At 39.0% G+C, this 20,688-nt stretch overlaps 1 protein-coding gene across 5 annotated transcripts in view; it reads left to right on the forward strand.

Annotated features, from left to right (window-relative positions):
* Positions 1–20,688, forward strand: part of SASH1 (SAM and SH3 domain containing 1) — a 331,377-nt gene that overhangs the window by 209,818 nt on the left and 100,871 nt on the right. For all 5 annotated transcript variants that reach the window (XM_049113617.1, XM_035708155.2, XM_035708154.2 and 2 more), the window contains exons 3-4: positions 16,596–16,646; positions 16,769–16,818. In XM_049113617.1, coding sequence (XP_048969574.1) covers positions 16,596–16,646; positions 16,769–16,818 — 101 coding nt within the window. The remainder of the gene's footprint in view (positions 1–16,595; positions 16,647–16,768; positions 16,819–20,688) is intronic.

The raw sequence follows: 20,688 nt of genomic DNA on the forward strand, positions 1-20,688 counted from the left end.
GGAAGATTTTTGTTTTGCTTTCAGGTGGTAAAAGTAGTACTTGAGAAATAAGAAATAAAATACAGAAAATCCTGAAAGAGAAAATAAAGGTTATACTTAAGCCTCCCACCCCCCCCACCCCCATCTCAGATATAGCCACATTTTGGCTTATTTCTTCCCAGACTTTCATCTGTACATATATATTCATTCAACAGATATTGAGTATCCTCTAAGTGCCAGGTACTCTGCTGGGTTCTAGGGATCTATAGTGAAAAAGACACACAAAATTTCCTGATCCAGTGGAATTTACATTCTGTATATGTATACTTATATACCCAAGTATTAAGATCAAGCTGTCTGTACAGTGTACCAGGTTATATTTCTCAGCCTTCTATAAGGAACATCCTTCCCTTATTTACTATTTTTTAGCATTATGATTTTTAATGAATGTATACCTTTTCATCTTGTGACTGTGTCATAATTTATCTCTCAACTTGAGCTATTCAGGTGTTTTTCACTCTCTTGTTATTCTAAAAGTAATTGACCATGAGCATTTTTAAATGTGTACCTTCACTTTCATAACTTAATTCCTTAGGGTATATTATTAGATAATGAGCATAGCAGGTTGAAAAGTAGGAACATTTTAAAGACTCCAGAAGCACTGTTAAATTCTCATCTGAAAATATTTTATATTTGCACTTCTACTAGTAGTATATCTGTGCTCCTTTTTCAAATTTATGCTTCCTAGTATTTATGCTCAGGAGAAAGAAAACTTTACCAGTTTGGTGAAAAGTAGTCTCATTGTGTTCTAAATTGTATTTTATTATTTCTAAAAATACATACATTTTTCTGTAACTCCTCTCTTAAAAGTTATTTGCCCATTTTTTCTATCTAAAATAGTTTTTCTTATTTGTTTATCAGTACTCTTTATATATTGAGCTATTTAGTCCATTATCATGTATGTGGCAACTTTTTCCCTTGTTGGAGAATATACACTGTCCACTTTCTCCATGAGCCAAATTATGAGAAGGGAAATGAAGAGGGAGGTCCTTTTCTTGATATGAATAAGACGTTGGATTTTAGGCCAAAATCTCCTTTCCTGGCCTAGAAGCAATGGCATGAGTGCTGTGATAGCAGTACCTACAAGCAACAATGCTCAAGAAATACATTAGTTCTACAAAGCTGTCTTTAGTGCCATGCAGCATGCAACTAGGCATGTGACATGGGGAGTAGACTCTATAAGTGGCTAAGCGTAATGACACCTTGCCCCTTCCTCCACTGTAGTAATCATGGTGCATATGGATTTAATTAGTTTTCAAAAAATGAGAGTCATTTATCTACATCTACTTCAACATACATACCGATACATTTTCAGGTTTATAAAGAAAAAGTAGGGGCCCTTAGTTGTGGGTAAATGAATGAGATCCTGGCGAACAGTTGTTGTGCTGAACAGGGAAGGCAGATTTATGTTTAAAACTAAGTAAACTATGCAACCAGGTAATAATTTTGAGCAACGAAGTATGTTTGCTACAATCACCATTAAAGAAACAGATAAATCACAGTAATTTCAACATGACACTTTACCCATTCAATAAATCGGTATTTTAAATTTCATTTGCTTTTGAACTAAGTTAAATAATTTATAGAGTAAGTCATTCAAAGATTAATGCTCAGAAGGGAGGAAAATCACTATACGGGAACAGAAACATATCATTTATGTATATTACATTGAGACTTGGTCTGCCGGTATTTCCATTGTAAACCTGAGTTTTTCTAGCATTTACAATACAGCAGTAAAAAAGTTTGCCCAGGCCTAAAAGCTGGTATTTGTCTCATCTTTCTGATACTTCAATTTTAACTTTATCCTTCTTTGTCAAAAACTGTGACCTCTATCCCTGCGTTTTTAGATGTTTACATCATTAGGTAACACTATTAATTCCAAAAGCTCATTTGTTTTAGAAGCACAAATTTGTGGCTCATGATTTCAGAATGCACTGAATTGTCTTTGATTCTGAGGCTTTTCAGGATGGTTATAAAACTTACAAAGATAATTTGAAAATATAATTCAAAGAGTGAAAAAGGGTAGTTCAATGTCATGACAGCACCTTTTGATTCAGTAGCTACAAAGACAATAATAATGCTCTAAATCATCACAAAATGTGACCAGTCTATGAGAAGATTCATTTAAATTTGGCATCTCCATTTTGATCAGGCTACATAATTTTTTTTTGGTAAAATCCATATTCAGACACCCAATCTGCTTACTAATCAGTTTGGATGTTATTTGTATGATAATATGGAAGCTTTTGGTTTTTTATATTCTCAGTTATGAGTTTTCTTTACTTGGCCATGAGCTCCTGAAGGTCAGTGACTGTTCTTTCTACTCTTGATACCCAGCATGTCAACTAAGTACAGAGTTGACACTTAGGAAATATTGGTTGAATAAATGAATACATGAATGTTCAGTTACAGGCTGTCACCAGCTTTTGAAGATTATCTATTCCAAAACATTGGAGTCATTGGGATAGGACTCATAGTTCATTTTCCCATAAATAATATAATATAAAAAGGTAAATTATCCTGGAACAGCTTACTTAACTTCCAATTGTTAAACTCCAGAACAAATAATAGAATCACTGTAATGGAACAGTGGTCTGAAAGAAACCCCACCCCAGCCCTCCGATGGTCCTGGTGTCCTGCTCAAACAACAATATAGATTTTGCATATTGTAAAAAATTGTTCTGTTGTTGGTCACCCAGTTTTCCTACCCTTTTTTTTTTTTTTTAATGATGTCAAACTTATCTCTTTCTTTTTACTTTAAAATCATTTATCTTGGTCACCCCTTCACCCCTTTCTAGAGTACTGAAGATGTGTCACACCAGGTTTAGGTGTGACTCAGGATATATAGATCCTTTCAACCTTCAGATCACTGAATTCCAGCCTAGAGGCCTCTCTGAGCAGCCTTGTCTGGGACAGAAGTTCTAAAAGAGTGCTTCATCATCACCTGGGAACTCAATAGAAATGTAAATTAGTGCCCCCTCCCCCCACAAGGACTGGCTCTGAAACTCTGGGGAGGGGTCCAACAATCTGTGTTGAATAAGCCCACCAGGTGATTGCAACGTACTAAGTGTGGAACTGTTATTCTAAGACTTACTGGAGCATGGTCCCAGATGGGATCTTAATATTCAATTCCTTTGGGCAATGAGCTCAATGGTGGTGTGTGCTCTGGCAGCCAGCTGCCCAGTGCTCTGCTGCTGTATCACATACAAGGGGCCTTGGAGCTGTCAGAACAATTTGGCTTAAGGTTCAGATGTGGTGGTCGGGCATAGGGACCCTCTGGTTCAATGTAGCCAAGCTAGCTTCAGGATGACATTGGATACACCAAGGCTGTTCATTTTAATTTTGTCAGTATTTTGTAGTATCTAATAAGAAAATTTTCAACTGGATTTGAAATCTGTTACATTTTCATAAGAAATTTCACTATGATGTTAATCAGATAAAGTGCTGTTAGATCTTCAAAATAGGAACTGCTATATTTCAGGGTTTATAAAAATATCTAAGACCATTTTTATTACTTTGTTGTGTGAATGAAATTCCTTATTAGTAATCACCAACCATAGAATTAAAAGCTCATCATTAAAAGTTTCTAGCGAATACGATTTATAGTCATTTCAAGTATATAACCTAATTTTTTAAAGTTATTTTTTTTAAAGATTTTTGTTCATTTCTTCATGAGAGACACAGTGAGAGGCAAAGACGCAGGAAGAGGAAGAAGCAGGCTCCATGCAGGGATCCCAATGTGGACTCGATCCCGGGACTTTGGGTTCATGCCCTGAGCCAAAGACAGGTGCTCAACCACTGAGCCACCCAAGCGTCCCTAAAGTTATTTTTTTTTAAATATTTTATTTCTTTATTTGAGAGAGCGAGTGAGAGAGAGTGTGAGTCAGCAGAGAGACAGATAGAGAGGGAGACTCAGACTCCCTGCTGAGCAGGGAGCCAGCCCAATGCAGGTCTTGATCCCAGGACCCTAGGATCATGACCTGAGCCAAAGGCAGACGCCTGACTGACTGAGCCACCCAGGCGCCCCTAAAATGTTATTTTCAAGTAAATAAGCATAAGATTATCTAAAAAATTAAAAGGTTTATTTTGGAAGTTTTCTACTCAGTAGTTAATATTTTCACTATTATTCTGATTTAATTCTCTTTATAATTCCTATATATTATTTAAAACTGTAGCAACTGTTTTTTCAGTCCATATTCACCCCAGTGGGTTCCAGTGTGCAGGATGCTGCAGCTGTCTGTGTGTCCCCGGGGGGACCTGTGCTGGACAGCTGCCTATCCTCTGCTCCCTGGAAGCCCTTCATGTTCCCTTACAACAGCCCTGGTTCTTCTGGTTGATCCTGTGTGTAGGACCCCCTTTCCAGACACCATTTCTAGTGAAGGTTCTCTTGGTTTACATTATCTCCCAGAAAATGTGGCATCCAGAGCTGAGCATGGACATTCAGATGTCCTCTGCTTTGTGCCAGAAAGAAGGAATGTAATTGGACCTGTGGTTTAGATGTTGAATGCAAATGATTCCCATGACAGACTTTAGAAATCACTAGAATTTAAGTTACCTGAAGGCAGTGATGCTCTTTTCCATTGTTTTATCCTTGACTAGAATGGTGCTTACTCAGCACACGGTTTGTGCTTATTAAATAGTTGTAAAAGTAAGGTATGATTAGATGAGAGAGGTGGAGAGAAACAGAAAGAAAGAGAAAGTAAGTGTTCCCATTTAGTTGCTTCTGTTAACTTTTGTACCCTGTCCGTCATTCCCAATCAGCGACCAGTTGTACTCAGAAAATCATTTTGTGAGTGTGGATCACTCCACGCTGTTGTCAAAATAGTGAGGTTGGATAGACTCTTTGGGTGGCGATACCATCCAGAGTGGCCCATTGTCATGGTATCCACCCCTGGGATATGTATGCAGAGCCCAGTTGTTAGTGACCATAAGCCAAGTCCTGCTAGTAAAATGAAAAATTGAATTATACGTGTTAGATTCTTTTTTAAAGAATAATTAAAATGCCTTTAAGGACGCTGTGCCTTTTCATATTTACATTTAGATGGCATGACACTCTTGTGTTAGTTTTTGTTCATAGTAGAAGATGCATTCTTGACACATGACTCATCTTTTGTAATGATCTGTTGGTAGGGTTTGGTCTTATTCCTATCTCTATGCAGGGTGCTTTGTAGGTGGTGTGTACTCAGCAGTGTTAAAGTTGAAGCCTGGAAGATGCAATACATTGTTTCCTAAGACAGCTTAGAAGTTAAAGAGACATACTACCTTGTTTGAAATAAGATTCAGGAGCACCAGGTTGGACACTCTTAGATTCAAATTCTTCCTGAATTTAACCAATTCATCTAACTTTTATTAACTCCCCAGTATTTTATAGCAGTTATGCTTTGAGATGGTAAAACTGACCTGGCTGTCTCCCCAGGCTGAGTTCTGCCCCTGCCCTGGGGACTCCTCTCACTTAGGTAGGGGAGTGTACACTTCGGGATTTGCTCCCCCGGTGGTTTTCCTTAGAGGATCTCAGGAGGACCGCTAGCATTAAAAGTTAAAGCCCTTGGGGCACCTGGGTGGCTCAGTCAGTTAAGCATCTGCCTTCCACTCAGGTCATGATCCCAGAGAGCCTGCTTCGCTTTCTCCCTCTGCCTGCTGCTCCTCCTGCTTGGTTTCTCTAAAAAAAGTTAAAGCCCTTTTGGGGCAAAAGGAGTTCTGCAGGGACATTGTTCCTAATGTTGGTGGTGTGTTACAGTCCTCTCTGCCAGAAGCCGGAGGAGAAATTCTCTCTCACAGGAATAGCCATGTGTCTTGTGAATACCTTGACATTAAAGTATGGATGATGTCACTCCTGGAATTGATCATATTTCCTTCTTTACTTTAAATGTTGTAAATTAGCCCAAAATGTAGTCCATTTCTAGCGTAGGATCCCATCATCCACATTTCTTAACTAGCTTAATTCCTGCACCAATTTTACTGTATAATCGTGATTCCCCCTCTTTATTTCATTTCGTTAGCTTAACTTCATCTCATATAATGTTGAACTGAACTTTTGTAAGCCATCTTAAGTCTTTGTTTTTTGTTTTTTGGTTTTTTTTTTTTTGGAAAATGGTGCAGTTTAAATAAATATGTAATGAACACTTGCATAACATAGACTCCTGCAGCAAGAAGATTTAAGAATTTTACTACAGAGTATTAATGACCAGGTGGAGATTGCCACTTTTGGTTTCTTTCTTATCAGTATTTCTCAAAATTTACCGATCTGTTCATTATGGATGGATTTTAAGATTGAAGTTAGTAGAATAGCATTCATCTGGGAAAACCTTTTTCCTTAGAACCTTCCTTCTTTGATGTGGGGGGGAGGAGAGTACATTTCCATTCACTTTCACTCATTAGAAACAATTTCGTATGCCAGGCCATGAGCTTATGAATGCCTGAAAAATGGCTAACATTTCCTGTTTCACATATGAATGATTTGGGTGAAACCAGTCATTAAAATGTGAAAAGGTAGAGGGTTGGAGCTGGAACTCACAGGCCAGTGCAGATTTTATCCTAAAAGTGGCTAAACATCCCAACATTTTCTTTTTAAGTTCTTACAGATCTAAGTTGTAGATCTTTTTGAAAACACTTGCCTAATTACTTTTACTTACCAATGTAACTCTACAACCCCAAAGTAAATCTGAGATCAAAGCATTGAAACACTTGTCCTAGACAGTGAAGTTTTTTTTTTCTTTTTAAGATTTTATTTATTTATTCATGAGAGACAGAGAGAGAGAGAAAGAGAGAGAGAGAGAGAGGCAGAAACATAGGCAGAAGGAGAAGCAGGCCCCTTGCAGGAACCTGACGTGGGACTTGATCCCGGGATTCGATATCATGCCCTAAGCCAAAGGTAGATGCTCAACCACTGAGCCATGCGGGCATCCCTAGACAGTGAAGTTTTTTTTTTTTAAGATTTTATTTATTTATTTATTTATTTATTTATTTATTTATTTATTCATTCATTCATTCATTCATGAGAGAGAGAGAGAGAGAGAGAGAAGGAGAGGCAGAGACACAGGCAGAGAGAGAAGCAGGCTCCATACAGGGAGCCTGACGTGGGACTCGATCCCAGGACTCCAGGATCACACCCTGGGCCAAAGGCAGGTGCTCAATTGCTGAGCCACCCAGGCGTCCCTAGACAGTGAAGTTTTAAACAAAAATTAATAGAAGAGTCAGAATTACTGGTAAAGTAATCCATTTTAAAGAACTGAAACTAATAGATGCCTGCCCATCAAGCACTTCTCTGGGGCATAGCCTATGTCATCCTTGACGGGAAGGACCCGTGTCTGCTTCACTGTTGCCTCTTCATATGGGGCCTGCCACATAAGAAGTACTAAATAGTTTTTATTGGACTCTGTGTATGTGTGTTGGGGGGCGGGGTACATTGAATCCCTGTTAAGAAGGCATTTATAGTCTAGGTGAGGGAGTAAGCTAGAGATGAGAAGAAGTGCTACACATAGATATACCTAATAATAATAAGCAATATAGCTCCTTGCCATTATGACTGAACTCAGGCATATCATTTAAGGCATGGTCAGGCAGAGAAGGTATGAGGTGGGTTTGGAGTTAGATCTAAAGGATGACTCAGAAGGATAGACAGGAAGAAGAAGGCCATCCCAGATACTAGGAGCAAAAGTGAGACACTGGGACAACATACACTTAGCAGACCCAGCACCCATTCTCCTAAGAGGGTTTCGATGAGACCAGTTGGCAGAAGGGCCTCTTTTTTAGAAATGTGGATTTTATCCTGTTAATACTGTGTTTGCAAGGTTTTGGAACAGAGCAATGATACAAAGCAGTGAGCTGCTCACACTGCAACGAGCATACAGAATAGCTGGAGATCTTGGTAAAGTGCAGACTTTGATTCTGGTCTGGGGTGAGGCCCAAGACTGCTTTTTGAAGAAGCTTCCAGGTGGTTCTAATGCTCATGTTGCATAAACCACGCTTTAGACAGCAAGGACAGAGTATTAAGAAGATTTATTTGTCAGGATGCCTGGGTGGCTCAGTGGCTGAGCGTCTGCCTTTGGCTCAGGGCATGATCCTGGGGTCCTGGGATCGAGTCCCACATCGGGCTCCCTACAGGGAGCCTGCTTCTCCCTCTGCCTGTGTCTCTTCCTCTCTCTTTCTGTGTGTCTCATGAAGAAATAAATAAAATCTTAAAAAATAAATTGTCCGTCATGATTGGCTTGGAAAGTGCTTCATCTAAGTAGAGATAACCAAGTGGTCCATTTCTTTTCTTTGCCATTACAAAACCAAACTAAAACAAAACTGAGGTCTAAAGGTCTTACTGTAGTGGGGGCAGGACTGGAACTCAGTCCTCCCAGCTCCCACTCAGTATCTCCTACTCCACTCTGCAGTGGTGGGCAGGCATCTGTGAGGTGCAGACCACAGAGAAGCTGATGCCTGTGGGAATGTGATGGGATGGCTGGATGCAAGAAACCTTGTGAAAAGAGAGGCAGCAGCCCCTGGTAGCTGATTTACTGGGGAGTGGGAAAACTCTGAAGAAATTGTTGAGGTTTACATCCTGGTAAAATGAGCTGATGCCCCATTGCTTGTCCAGAATGGAGAAGTCAGACAAGAGTGGGACATACTTTGCCAATTGGGAGATATCACAACTTCATAATCTTCTTGTAAAGTGATAAATGCCACATGAGTCTTAAAACCCATCACAGGCAGCAACTTTCCACAGCAATTTGGCGCTTGTTCTCCCCATTAATTGAACACATCAGTGATGTATGTGTAATTTACTTGTCAGCGGAGTGTTGCCAGGCCTGTGGTCCTCTCGCCTTTCCACCCACCTCCTTCCTGTGTCCAGTGTGGAGGAGGAGAGCTTGGCACTCAGCTGAGCTGATAGGCATCTGATGGTTTTCCACTCTCCTGGAATAAGACAGGGATTTATCCCACTTGCTTTGCCAGCTGTAAAGTTCATTTGGTTGGGAACACTGGCAGGTAAAGGGAAGAAGCGTGGATTTCCACAAGAAAGTGGAAACAAAGTTGGAGTGTGGACGAGGATGTGATATTTGTTTTTTTTTTCCAGGACCTGATTCTACCCCAAGTGGGTTTTTGACTCTAGTGTATTACACTGCGTGCCAGACTCTTAGTTTTATATTTGATGCAGGCCCTGTTAGTGTGAGTGTAGACACGCTTGTGTGTGCATGCTCACACGCAGGCACACACACGCACAGGCACGAGCAGGTGGAAACGTGTTGGTGGAAGCACACATGTTCACTTTTTTGGTTTTGGCAAACTACTGATTTCATCTGGAAAATTTGTTCTTTTTTTTGCTTCTATGTTAGACATCATAAACTTTGAGGGAATTACTATTTCCAGAATTGGCCCAAGTTGACAAGAAATGAATTTGAGGTTCCCCTCTACCCAGTAATGTTTTGTCATCTGATTCCTTTTAAAACAAACAAACAAACATATGGAACTACAGTTATGTCTCTTTCAATCAAAATATGAATGTGAGATGATTCCTAAAATCATTATGGATCTTCACTATTAATCAGAAGATACGTGCATAGTTTTCTATGATACTCGTTACTAAAAATTTTAATATCTCAAGAAATTATTTTAATATAGAGCATGACCTAATTTGAGAAATGTAAGTTTCAATATTTCTTTTTTTAAAATTTTTTAAATTAATTAATTAATTTATGATAGTCACAGAGAGAGAGAGAGGCAGAGACACAGGCAGAGGGAGAAGCAGGCTCCATGCACCGGGAGCCCGACGTGGGATTCGATCCCAGGTCTCCAGGATCGCGCCCTGGGCCAAAGGCAGGCGCTAAACCGCTGCGCCACCCAGGGATCCCTAAGTTTCAATATTTCTTAAGGAGTTTCTTGGTTTAGTTGTTGGGATACAACTAAAATTATTATGAGCTTTAATTTTTTGAAACTTGTATTACATTTTAAGAAATATTTAAAAGTAATATGTGTTTGACAAATGTGTTAAAAATCGAGGAATGGGGGATCCCTGGGTGGCTCAGCGGTTTGGTGCCTGCCTTTGGTCCGGGGCGTAATCCTGGAGTCCCGGAATTGAGTCCCATGTCAGGCTCCTTGCATGGGGCCTGCCTTCTGCCTGTGTCTCTGCCTCTCTTTCTCTCTCTCCCCCTCCCCTCTCTCTCTGTGTGTGTCTCTCATGAATAAACGAATGGGATCTTTAAAAAAAAAAATTGAGGCATAGTGGCCTTTGTAGACATAACCATTGGTGTGTAAGGAATCTTTGAGATGTTTTGTCATCATACAGTTTTAAACACAGACATGTAGATAATTTTAAAACATAGGATTTGAAGACTGTACTTTTTTTAAAATAAATTAATTTTTTATTGGTGTTCAATTTACCAACATACAGAATAGCACCCAGTGCTCATCCCGTCAAGTGCCCCCCTGAGTGCCTGTCACCCATTCACCCCCACCCCCCGCCCTCCTCCCCTTCCACCACCCCTAGTTTGTTTCCCTGAGTTAGGAGTGAAGACTGTACTTTTAAGCTGATCTTATGTTAGAGAAAAATAATAAAGGTAATGTAAGACTACATGCTCTTAAAAAAATAACTTCTATTATCCTCCTAATAGGTAACTTCTATTAACATTTGGTGTAAAAAAGAAAAAAAAAAAAACATTTGGTGTATAGCCTCTAACTTTGCTTTTTGCATGTGCATATGCATACATGCACATATGTTGAGCTATATTTATAATTTGGTTTAGTTTCCACTGTAATACTTCATTAAGTTAGAGAGATTTCCTTAAGGATTTATAGTGTACAAACTCACTATGGGTTTGTATTGTTTAATATTTGACATTCTTTTAAAAATTTTTTTGATTGCTTGATTGATTGATTAATTGAAAGATTTTATTTATTCATGAGAGACACAGAGAGAGAGGCAGAGATATAGGCAGAGGGAGAAGCAGGCTCCATGCTGGGAGCCCGATGTGGGACTCAATCCCGGGACTCCAGGATCATGCCCCAGGCTGAAGGCAGGTGCTAAACCGCTGAGCCACCCAGGGTTTCCCTTATGTTTTATTTTTCAAGTAGACTGCACCCAGCATGAAGCCCAATGCAAGGCTTGAACTCATGACCCTGAGATCAAGACCTGAGCTAATGCTTAACCAACTGAGCCATTTAGGTGCCCCAGTATTTATCATTCTTAACCAAGATATCCATATGTGGCTTAATGATGACAGTTTAGCCCACAGATCAAAATCCATGCACTCACTTTATTTTTTAACTTATTTTTTTAAAAAGTTAACTAAGTTATAATACCCTAACTTACAATTATAGGTTCTTGTTTAGCCATCATTGTTGTGTGGCTCTCTGGATTCTCATAGGGAACACGTACCAAATTGTGGCATTATAGCTCACTAAATACTGCTTAGAATCTACTGTCAAGTGCAAAGTCAATGAACATATCATACTGAAAAAGGATTAGAGATGTATTTAGACTTGGGCTATAGAAGTGAGTACTGTTCTAATGAACTTTTTGGTTGTGTTCAATTTTGAATGCATTTCTTCATGTTCTTTTGTAACATTTAAGTGGATTATATAAATTTGTTGAATATGATTTTTTTCTACAATGACTAAAGAAAGTTCTCCCGTGTTAGGAAGGAATCAAATTCTTGATGATTGACCATTTACTCAAGATTTAGTCACAAGACTTAAGAAAGCCTGATAACTAAATCTTAACATTAAAAATTCTTATATTTCATGATATGGTATCTGGGATTTTCTTCAAATTAAAATAAGATGAAGCCAAAGCATGTGTGAAGGTATAAATGAAACAAGATTGACCGTGAGTAGATAATTAGTGAAGCTGGGTAATAAGAATTTGTAATTCATTGTACTGTTCTCCTTACTTTTGCATATTTGAGATTTTTTATGATAATAAAGTTGAAACAAGAAAGATCATAATTGTAGCCTAAAACATTGTGATTATTTCAACCTTCAAGTGATAAGTTCAGGTTGAAATATATTGCCGAGATGTGTTACTTAGGTAAACTCTAAAAATCACAAAAGGATCCTAATGAACATTGTCGTGAATAAATAGTCTCATCTAATTCCCCATTTAGAAAACTCAGGTGAGCTCCTTGGCAGCTAGTGTGGCAGCCTGATTTCCAAAGTGGGCCATAATGATATCACCCAGTTCAGGGCTTTCTTACCATGTGATTTTGGTATCCCTCACATTGGCAGCTGGGGCTGTGTATGTACTCTCTTGAACCTGGGAGAGCTAGTAACTCCAGCAGAAGTGATAATATATGAATCTAGGTTATAAAAGGTAATAAAACTTCTGCCTAGCTCTCTAGGTATGTGCCTGATTCTTCTCGAAACCCAACATCCTGCTGGGGGGAAGACAAGCAGCTACATGTAGCACCCTTGCACAGATGTTCCAGCAGATGGTCCCTGCTTAGGTTCCAGTTGTTAGCCAGTATCAGCCTCTGGACATGGAAGCTGGTGAGCATCCTAGTGGTTACAGCTCCAGCCAGCCAGTAACTACCATCTTTCCAAACTTCCCGGCCAAGGCCCCAGACACCATGGGGTAGAGATAAGCCTATTCTGCTTTCCCCTTTCTGAATTCTTACCCACTGAATCTGTGAGCAGAATGAAATGCTTGTTGATTTATGCAACTAAATTTGGGGTGATTTGTTACACAGCAGCGGTAACTACATCAGTCAGCATGTGTTATTGAGGAGAACTTTATTTCTCAGTGATCATCTCTTTCCCTAACATGTTTAAAAGATACATGTTTACTCAGTGACTGTGTTCTGATTATTCACGATGTTTACTATGTCCATCAACATGATGACTTCCAAATCAGGAGTCAGCTGAGGATCATCAGTTGTTCCCTCAAATAGAGTAGTTTGCAACTAGGCAGTCAGATGTGTCAGATCTTACTCCATCTTCCCTCTTCATCAGGACATCCCTGTCCTCCTGGCAATCTGTCTAGAACCATGAAGATTCCCTTGTTAAATTGGGAGCAAAGAAGAGAGCAAGCTCATCTGTGGAGAGGGAAGGGGAATATCAAGGAGCCTTTCTCTGTCCATTTTGACCTGAATCTCTGCTTCTTTACTGTGTAAGCAACACCCTTTATTGCTGCACACATAGCTGGTGCTTCTTCTGTCTGATTCCATCATACTTTTCACTTCACACTGTGTCATGAAAAAACGAATTTAATTCTTTTCAGTGATAAGCAGAATAAAAGTGTCAGCACTTCTCTAGGTGTATGATACGTCTACCAAGACTTTATTCATACTCTGCACATGGGTGTTTTATCCAGGTGTATGGCAGCTAGCTACCTGCTAATTTAAGTCTTATTTGTAGTGTTGCATCGCTCAGGTTTGATGGTGGGTCCTCATGTGTTTGCTGTGTTTTTAATTATATATGTCTTAAATATTTAACAATATGCACACATATATTATAGTAATTAGTAACTCTTCATCTGTACTTTTGTCAATGATATCATGTGACATCCATCAGTGCCATAATAATGGAATTTTTCCAGTATTCCATTGTTTTCTTTCCAAGCATCACAGCGGTCTTTACTTAGTGAATAACTTCACAAGCTTCTCAGTTGTATGATACTTTTACTTGAGGGTGTGTTTGCTCTAAGAAACACCTCTTTTTTAGAGAGAGGGAGAGAGCAAGGGGTGAGGAGGGGCAGAGGGAATCTCAAGTAGGCTCCACACTCATTGTGGAGCCTGATGCAGGACTCAATCCCATGACCCTGAGATCATGACCTGAGCCGAAATCATCAGTCTGATGCTCAACAGACCAAGCCACTCAGGTGCCCCAAGAAATGCCTGTTAATAATGATGGTAGTCCATCCTTGAGAGTTGAAATTAATAAAATTTGTTCTGAAAAACATCACTTTGTAGCGTACTTTGGGGGAAAAAAAGTTGAAAGATCACTGCACAAGATCTGTTGAACATCTCCTTTTCCTGATAAAACAGACGTTCTTCATGAAAACATTAACTGGGTCCATTATTTTAAAGGAACGCAGTTTAGTACATTATACATCAAACTATACCCCTAAACAATTTCCTAAAAAGCCCCCAAAACACAGTCTATTATTAGTGACAAACTAACATGTGAAGATGAATTGTTTAGCATGTTACTTCCTGGTCAGCAAACATTTAATGTGGTTGTTAACAAGCACCTGCTTTGTATGCAGAAAAAGGTACATTTTGCATAAGGTACCATAAATGTTATGTTTATGATACAGAGTAACAAATCATGTGCTCAATAAATAAAATTTATTAGAAAAAATGCAGATAAAAATGTGCAATAAAAGCAGGTAATTTCCTATTGTGGACTATTACCTAGTAAAGTAGAGACTTAGAGCTTGAAGAACAGTTAAGAATGGAGGAGAAAGGAGAGTTAATCAGTCATTTTTTTCATTGATGGTTAGGGAAGGACATGGGCTAGAATTGGGTATTCAAGGGGATATTTTAGAGACAATTTCAGAGGAAGTAATAGAGTTTTGTCATCATTCTGAGGTTCCCACATCCACTCTGAATAGGAAGTTCTAGGATGAAAAATTGCAAGCTACCTTTTTCTTACTTCCTGCTGTTTAAGTTTATAAGTTTCTGTCTGTGACACTTAGAGGTTAGGAATCAGGGCATCATGATTAGTCACTCAGTAGGAGGGACTTCTCAAATACATATCTCCTGTGTTGATTACACCGGAGTCTGATGTCATACCAATTGGACTTGAAATGTAACTCAAACATTTCCATATGTTGCTTTGTAAATACAGTGTATCAAGTCTGGGACAGGAATCTAAAATTGTCCATTATGAATGAAGGTGGCAATAAAAACCAGGATGATGTTAAGCAAAGAGAAGTTCTATGAGGTTTTACACCACTCTGGTATTATTTTCATAATAAACAAGGCCCTGGAACTAGGAATGAGTGAATTTCCAGTCCATTAAGGTACTTTTCTCTTTCGATCTACTTATCTAAAATCATCTTGCTCTCATTACTCACATAGAACATTCATTTTATAGTCTATATATACTGGATTCCTGTTATTTACATTTATAAATGTACTTTGAGGACATCTGGGTGACTCAGTGGTTGAGCATCTGCCTTTGGCTCAGATCATGATCCTGGGGTCCTAGGATCAAGTCTCGCATCAGGCACCCCCCACAGGGAGCCTGCTTTTTGCCTGTGTCTCTGCCTCTCTCTCTGTGTCTCTCATGAATAAATAAATAACATCTTTTTTTAAAATGTACTTTGAGTTATACTCATTCTAATATTTCATTGCTACGTTTTTAAAATATTGGCCTAGTTTTGTAATTATCCTAATAATGAAATAGGCAACTTTAATAAATTGAAGAATTAGATGCAGCGAGATTTCCTAATTTGAGATAATCTGCTCCCATGTCCTGAACGTCAGATAAGACTTAACAAAACAATCTTCATATGGTACGTGCGCAGACTTGAAGAATATAACAACTATTAAGAAGACAATAAGATTATTGGAAAACTCATAATTAACCTGATATTTCAAACTTCTATTGTTAGTGATATTATTCCTTCCTCTAAAACTGCCTGTCGTCTTGCTTATGACTTGATTAGCTGGAGACCACCCTGGATTGTGCACCAAACTTTGATGAGGACCTCCACTTTAGCACCTATGTAGATTTAGAATTATTCTCTACTTGTGAAAAATATCAGTGAGGTGTTCTGTGCTATGTTCACTACTATAGCTCTTATTTTCCCATAGTATATTCCAATACTTCTAATAGTGCAATTTTCCCATTTTTCTGCTAATGCTTATTTCAATGTAGTATTTTCATCATAGGCCACTGGTTTATCCCCCCCTCTTTTTTTTTAACCAAAGGGGAAATGGAGTTTTTAACTGTAAAATAGTTTTACCTCTAAAATGATTCAATTCCTTTCTTTATGATTTGATAATTTATTTTATTTTATTTTGATTTGATGATTTTTAATAATGTCATTGCATTTATTTCATCTATTAACTGGATGCTGAAAGTCGTTTTTTAAATTCCCAGCTAGGCCAATTCATTTGTGTTATTACGGGCATGGTGATTTCTAGGGCTACAAGTTAATACCAGGTTAGCTTTCTGCCTTCCTAAATACACTTAAAACTAGTCCTATGTTATGAAATACTCTAATACATTTAGAATTTTAAAATCAGATTGGAACTCTAATATTATTGAAAAAAGAAACAAAACAAATGGATTCCCATAAATTCTGTGTACTGGTGATGGCATAATCACATCCAGAGAATTATTTCACCATTAACTCTCTGTGCCCCTCCAATTGTGCTTTTTTTTTCTTCCGCAGTAAAATTGTTAGCAGTGTCAAGTGGTGAAGTTTGGAAAGCAGTTCAATTTTAAGATTAGAGTTCTCAATTTAAAAGCACTTTACTTTTTCCAGAAAATCTGTTTATCTCCACCATCTCCTCCCACCGTGTCCTAGCATTTCTCAAATCCCCCCATCTCTTCTTACATATCTATTTGTCTTTCTGGTGTATGCCACGTTGGGAAGTCTCATTAAACCCGCATCTGTTCTCTTTTAGGAGAAACCTGATGCCAGCCCCACGTCACTTCAGCTGCGGTCCCAAATCGAAGTAAGCACAATGACTTTAATCATCTATTTTTGCTTCTGCTTTTTTTTTTTTTTTAAGTGATATTCTGTACAAATCAGATGAAGCCTACCGCTCTGTGCTGACGCTGTGCCTCTTTTTCCTAGGAGTCACTTGGCTTCTGTAGCGCCGTGTCAACACCAGAAGTGGAGAGAAAGTAAGTTTCTTTCCTTCTGCCGGGGATCAGAATCTCTAAGAAGGTGTCTCTCTTGGGTTCATCAGAATCTCTAAGAAGGTGTCTCTCTTGGGTTCATCCTGATGAAAGTCGAATGGGTGATTGTGTTGTGTATGTACTGTGGAGCATGATGTCATTTTCCTTGGGTGTGTGTGTGTGTGTATACATGTAGGTGGATAAAGGTGTGTTTGTAATTCAGTTGGTGAGGACTAAGGATTCTGCAAGGGTTATTGGTTTCATGCTGCTTATTGTGAGTGAACCCTAAATAAATATCTGGAAATGAGCAGAGAAAGGAAAAGGACAGTTAGGTCCACCAAGATGGGTTTTTTCTTTTAAAATAGTTTCTGATTCAGGATGAAAGTCATAAAGAAGTGAGGTACAAAAATACAACATATTCCAGAATAAAACAATGACTAAAAAAACCCAAAAAAACCCCTGCTCTGCATCTGGCTTTGGTGGGTGCCCTTAAAACAATAAATGTTTGTGACAAAAGATGGCAAATGCTCACTTACCTTTCCTGTTAAGGGTCATATTTTTGCTTCTTTGTCCTGACTTGGGCCCTGTAATTTTTACTGTCATGGGAGATAATTCTATGTTACATATTGTATCTGCAGGATTTCTTTTAGGCAACTTTAAAAAACAAAACAAAACCAGAAACAAAGCAAATGGGTTTTTTTTGTTTTGTTTTGTTTTGTTTTCTATAACCTTTCCCTTTTCTTTATTCTAGTAATCATAATTACACTAGAATGTTCTATTTGTGATTTTCTGAGGTAAAGAAATTTTAAGAAAGTCCTCGTCTTTAAACAGACGCTTCCTTTGGCACAGAGCCACTTACACTGTTTTGTGCCAAGAGAAGCATAGAAGTGGTTTAGGAATAAAGTATTTCTGGAATGAAAAGCACACGTTGGGAGAGTGTGTGTGTGCTTTACAGCACAGCTCTGCCTAATCCATCCACGTGTGTGTGCTGCTGGCACAGAGGCAGCTTCAAAGCTGCTTTGCCAAAGCTTCAGTTCTCAAGAGGTTAAGCAGACTTGGTTCAGGACGAGGAACATTGGGGTGATGAGCAAACAACAAACCAAGGCCATTGCCCACTCAAGGTTAGAGAATAAATGTGCAATTAACTTGAATCTCCTTTGTTTTCATTGCATATAACCTCCTAGCAGTTTAGTAGTGTGGAGGCTGAAGTAGCTCAGAGATTTGAGTTGACGTTCATTTGGAAATTGGAAGTACTATGGCGATACATTGAGTTGAGTGTGGGTAGAAGCATGGAGTTAATGGACTGGAGGTTCTTCTGACCTAGTTTGCTACCTCTTTGACGTGATTCAGGCAGAGAACTCAGGTGTTCCTCAGAATCTGAGCCCTCCGGGAAACAAGACAGGTTTTCCTTTCCTCCTAAGGGGAAGTGACTCACCAAATTTGTACTAATCTTAGGCTGGGTATTTCTTCTTCCCCTCAATTGTGGGTAGTCATTCTTTCCGTGTTTATATCCTTCACTTAGTAAAATGTGGCATGGCTCTTGTGGCCAAGGGAGAGACTCTCAGCCTCCTCTGAGGTTAACAAAAAGATCTGAACACACACACACACACAACACTCAGTACTGTTGACAACCCCAACCCTTCCATCTGTAATACTGCCATTTTCCTTCTATCCTTATAAGTGATTTACTTAAAACTAGGTGTTTCTAAGTAACTTGGAAGTCTTAATCCATTTTGTCCTGTATTTCCCTATTAATTTTTTTAAACTATGGTACTCTTGTTTTTCTTACTTTAAAAAACTTTTGAAAAATTTTAAACTTAGAGAAAAGTTGCAAGAGTTGTGCAGTGAAATTCCATATAACTTTTACTTAGACTCAGCAGTTTGCATGCTCTTATTCTCCCTCATAGACACACATACACAGATTTAAATAATACTGTTAATTAAGATTATTGCAGAACTGGGGCACCTGGGTGGCTCATTTGGTTAAACACCTGCCTTTGGCTCAGGTCAGGATCCTAGGGTCCTGGGATCAAAGCCCCATGCTGGGCTTCCTGCTCAAGCTCTGCCTGCCACTGCCCCTGCTTGTGCCCTCTGTCTGTCTCTGTTAAATAAATAAATAAAATCTTAAAAAAAAAAAATCATTGCAGAACTTTTGGGGAGTAAGTTACAAACTTTGTGACTCTCACTAATCAATACGTCAGCAGGTATCTCCTAAGGACAAGGATATTCTCTTACAGAACTCCATAATATAATTACCAGGTAGAGGAATTTTAATAGGGATTTTCCTAATGTACAGTTCTTGTTGAGTTTCTCTAATTGCCCCAATAGTGTTTCTTATAGCACTTTTTCTTCAACACTTAAAAAAAATTACTCACATTTATATGCGTCCCTCTTGTCATATTTAATCTGAAAGGATTTCTTGGCCTTTCTTTGTCTTTTATGGTATCGATGGGTTTTTAAGAGGATAGACTAGTTTTGTGAAACAGTCCTCCACCTGGGTTTCTTTTTAGGATTCAGGATATATATTTTTGATGTGTTCTTTCCAGTGTGCATCGCATCATGATGTCAATTTGTTCTATCATTGGTGATACTAATGTTTATCGCTTGATTGTGGTGATGTCTCTCAGGTTTCTTCTGAGAAGATAGAATTTTCCCTTTGCAATTTGTAGCTATTTGGTGGGGAGATAATCTGAGACTCTAAATGTTTTATTCCTCGTCAAACCTTTAACTGACAGTTTTAGATTCCTGTAATGACTATTGGCTTTTATAGTGATGGTTACAAAATGATGATACTTATTCTTAAGTTGATAATTACTTTGGATTAAATCTTCCAAAAGGTTTTATTGTTGTTATTTTTAATAAAGTGGACACTCTAGGTCAGATTATAATCTGAGTTGTTTTGTTTGTATTGAATTATTTGGGATTTTAAAAAAGATTTTACTTATTTACTCATGAGAGACACAGAGAGAAGCAGAGACATAGACAGAGGGAGAAGCAGGCTCCCTGCAGGGAACCTGATGCAGGACTTGATCCCGGGACCCCTTGATCAGCCCCCTCCCCAGTCAAAGGCAGACACTCACCTGCTGAGCCACTCGGGCTGTCCCTGTGTTGAATCATTTGTATTTTTGTACTTGAAAATGCGAATATTTTGAAATGCAGAATCCTGCTCTTCTTCACATCAGAATGCTTGCTGGAGGATGACCTGGCAAACCATGGGTTGCGTCTGGTTAGTATCCGCCAAGTATCTGCCAACCAAAATATCCTTCTGAGTCAGCAGTGTTGTTTTATGGGCAGAAGTTTTCTTCTGCTTTCAAAAGGCAGGAGAACTAAGTGGACAAAAGTAGGCAAATCCTACAGCAGCCCGCCCTTAAACCAGAGACCTAAATGACAGGACCTCCCTCTCTACCCCCACTTGACTCCGGGGCTTCAGCACATCTTTCTCCCTCCCTTCTCTCCCAGTTAAAACCTGAGCTAAGGAAGGTGTTGGTTGTTAATTATAATGCAAATACCTGATTTCTAAAGAATACATCATCTCTGCCAGTAGGATTTACTATTTAACAGGGTTTAAAGTCGTGAGCTAAGGAATATAGCTCTGACCTGGAGAGACCAAGGAGGTGAATCTTTTGTGGGGATGACAAGCAGTGAGAAGCCAGACAAGAAGTGAGAATATACCTGACATCACTGCACCAGGAACCTTTGTCAGATGGGGCTGCTCAGGCTGTACTTGGCCTATAGATGTGCGACACCCACAGGATAGTTCCATCCTTACATAGAACAGACCTGCCCCCCCCCCCGCTCCCTCCCCCCCGCCCCAGTCTGACAAAGGCTTTTCATCCTTATTTTCTTATGTTCTATCCAGTCTCTGTGTTTCGCTGG

This window comes from Canis lupus, chromosome 1 (assembly GCF_003254725.2).
Source record: "Canis lupus dingo isolate Sandy chromosome 1, ASM325472v2, whole genome shotgun sequence".
Classification (NCBI taxonomy): Eukaryota; Metazoa; Chordata; class Mammalia; order Carnivora; family Canidae; genus Canis; species Canis lupus.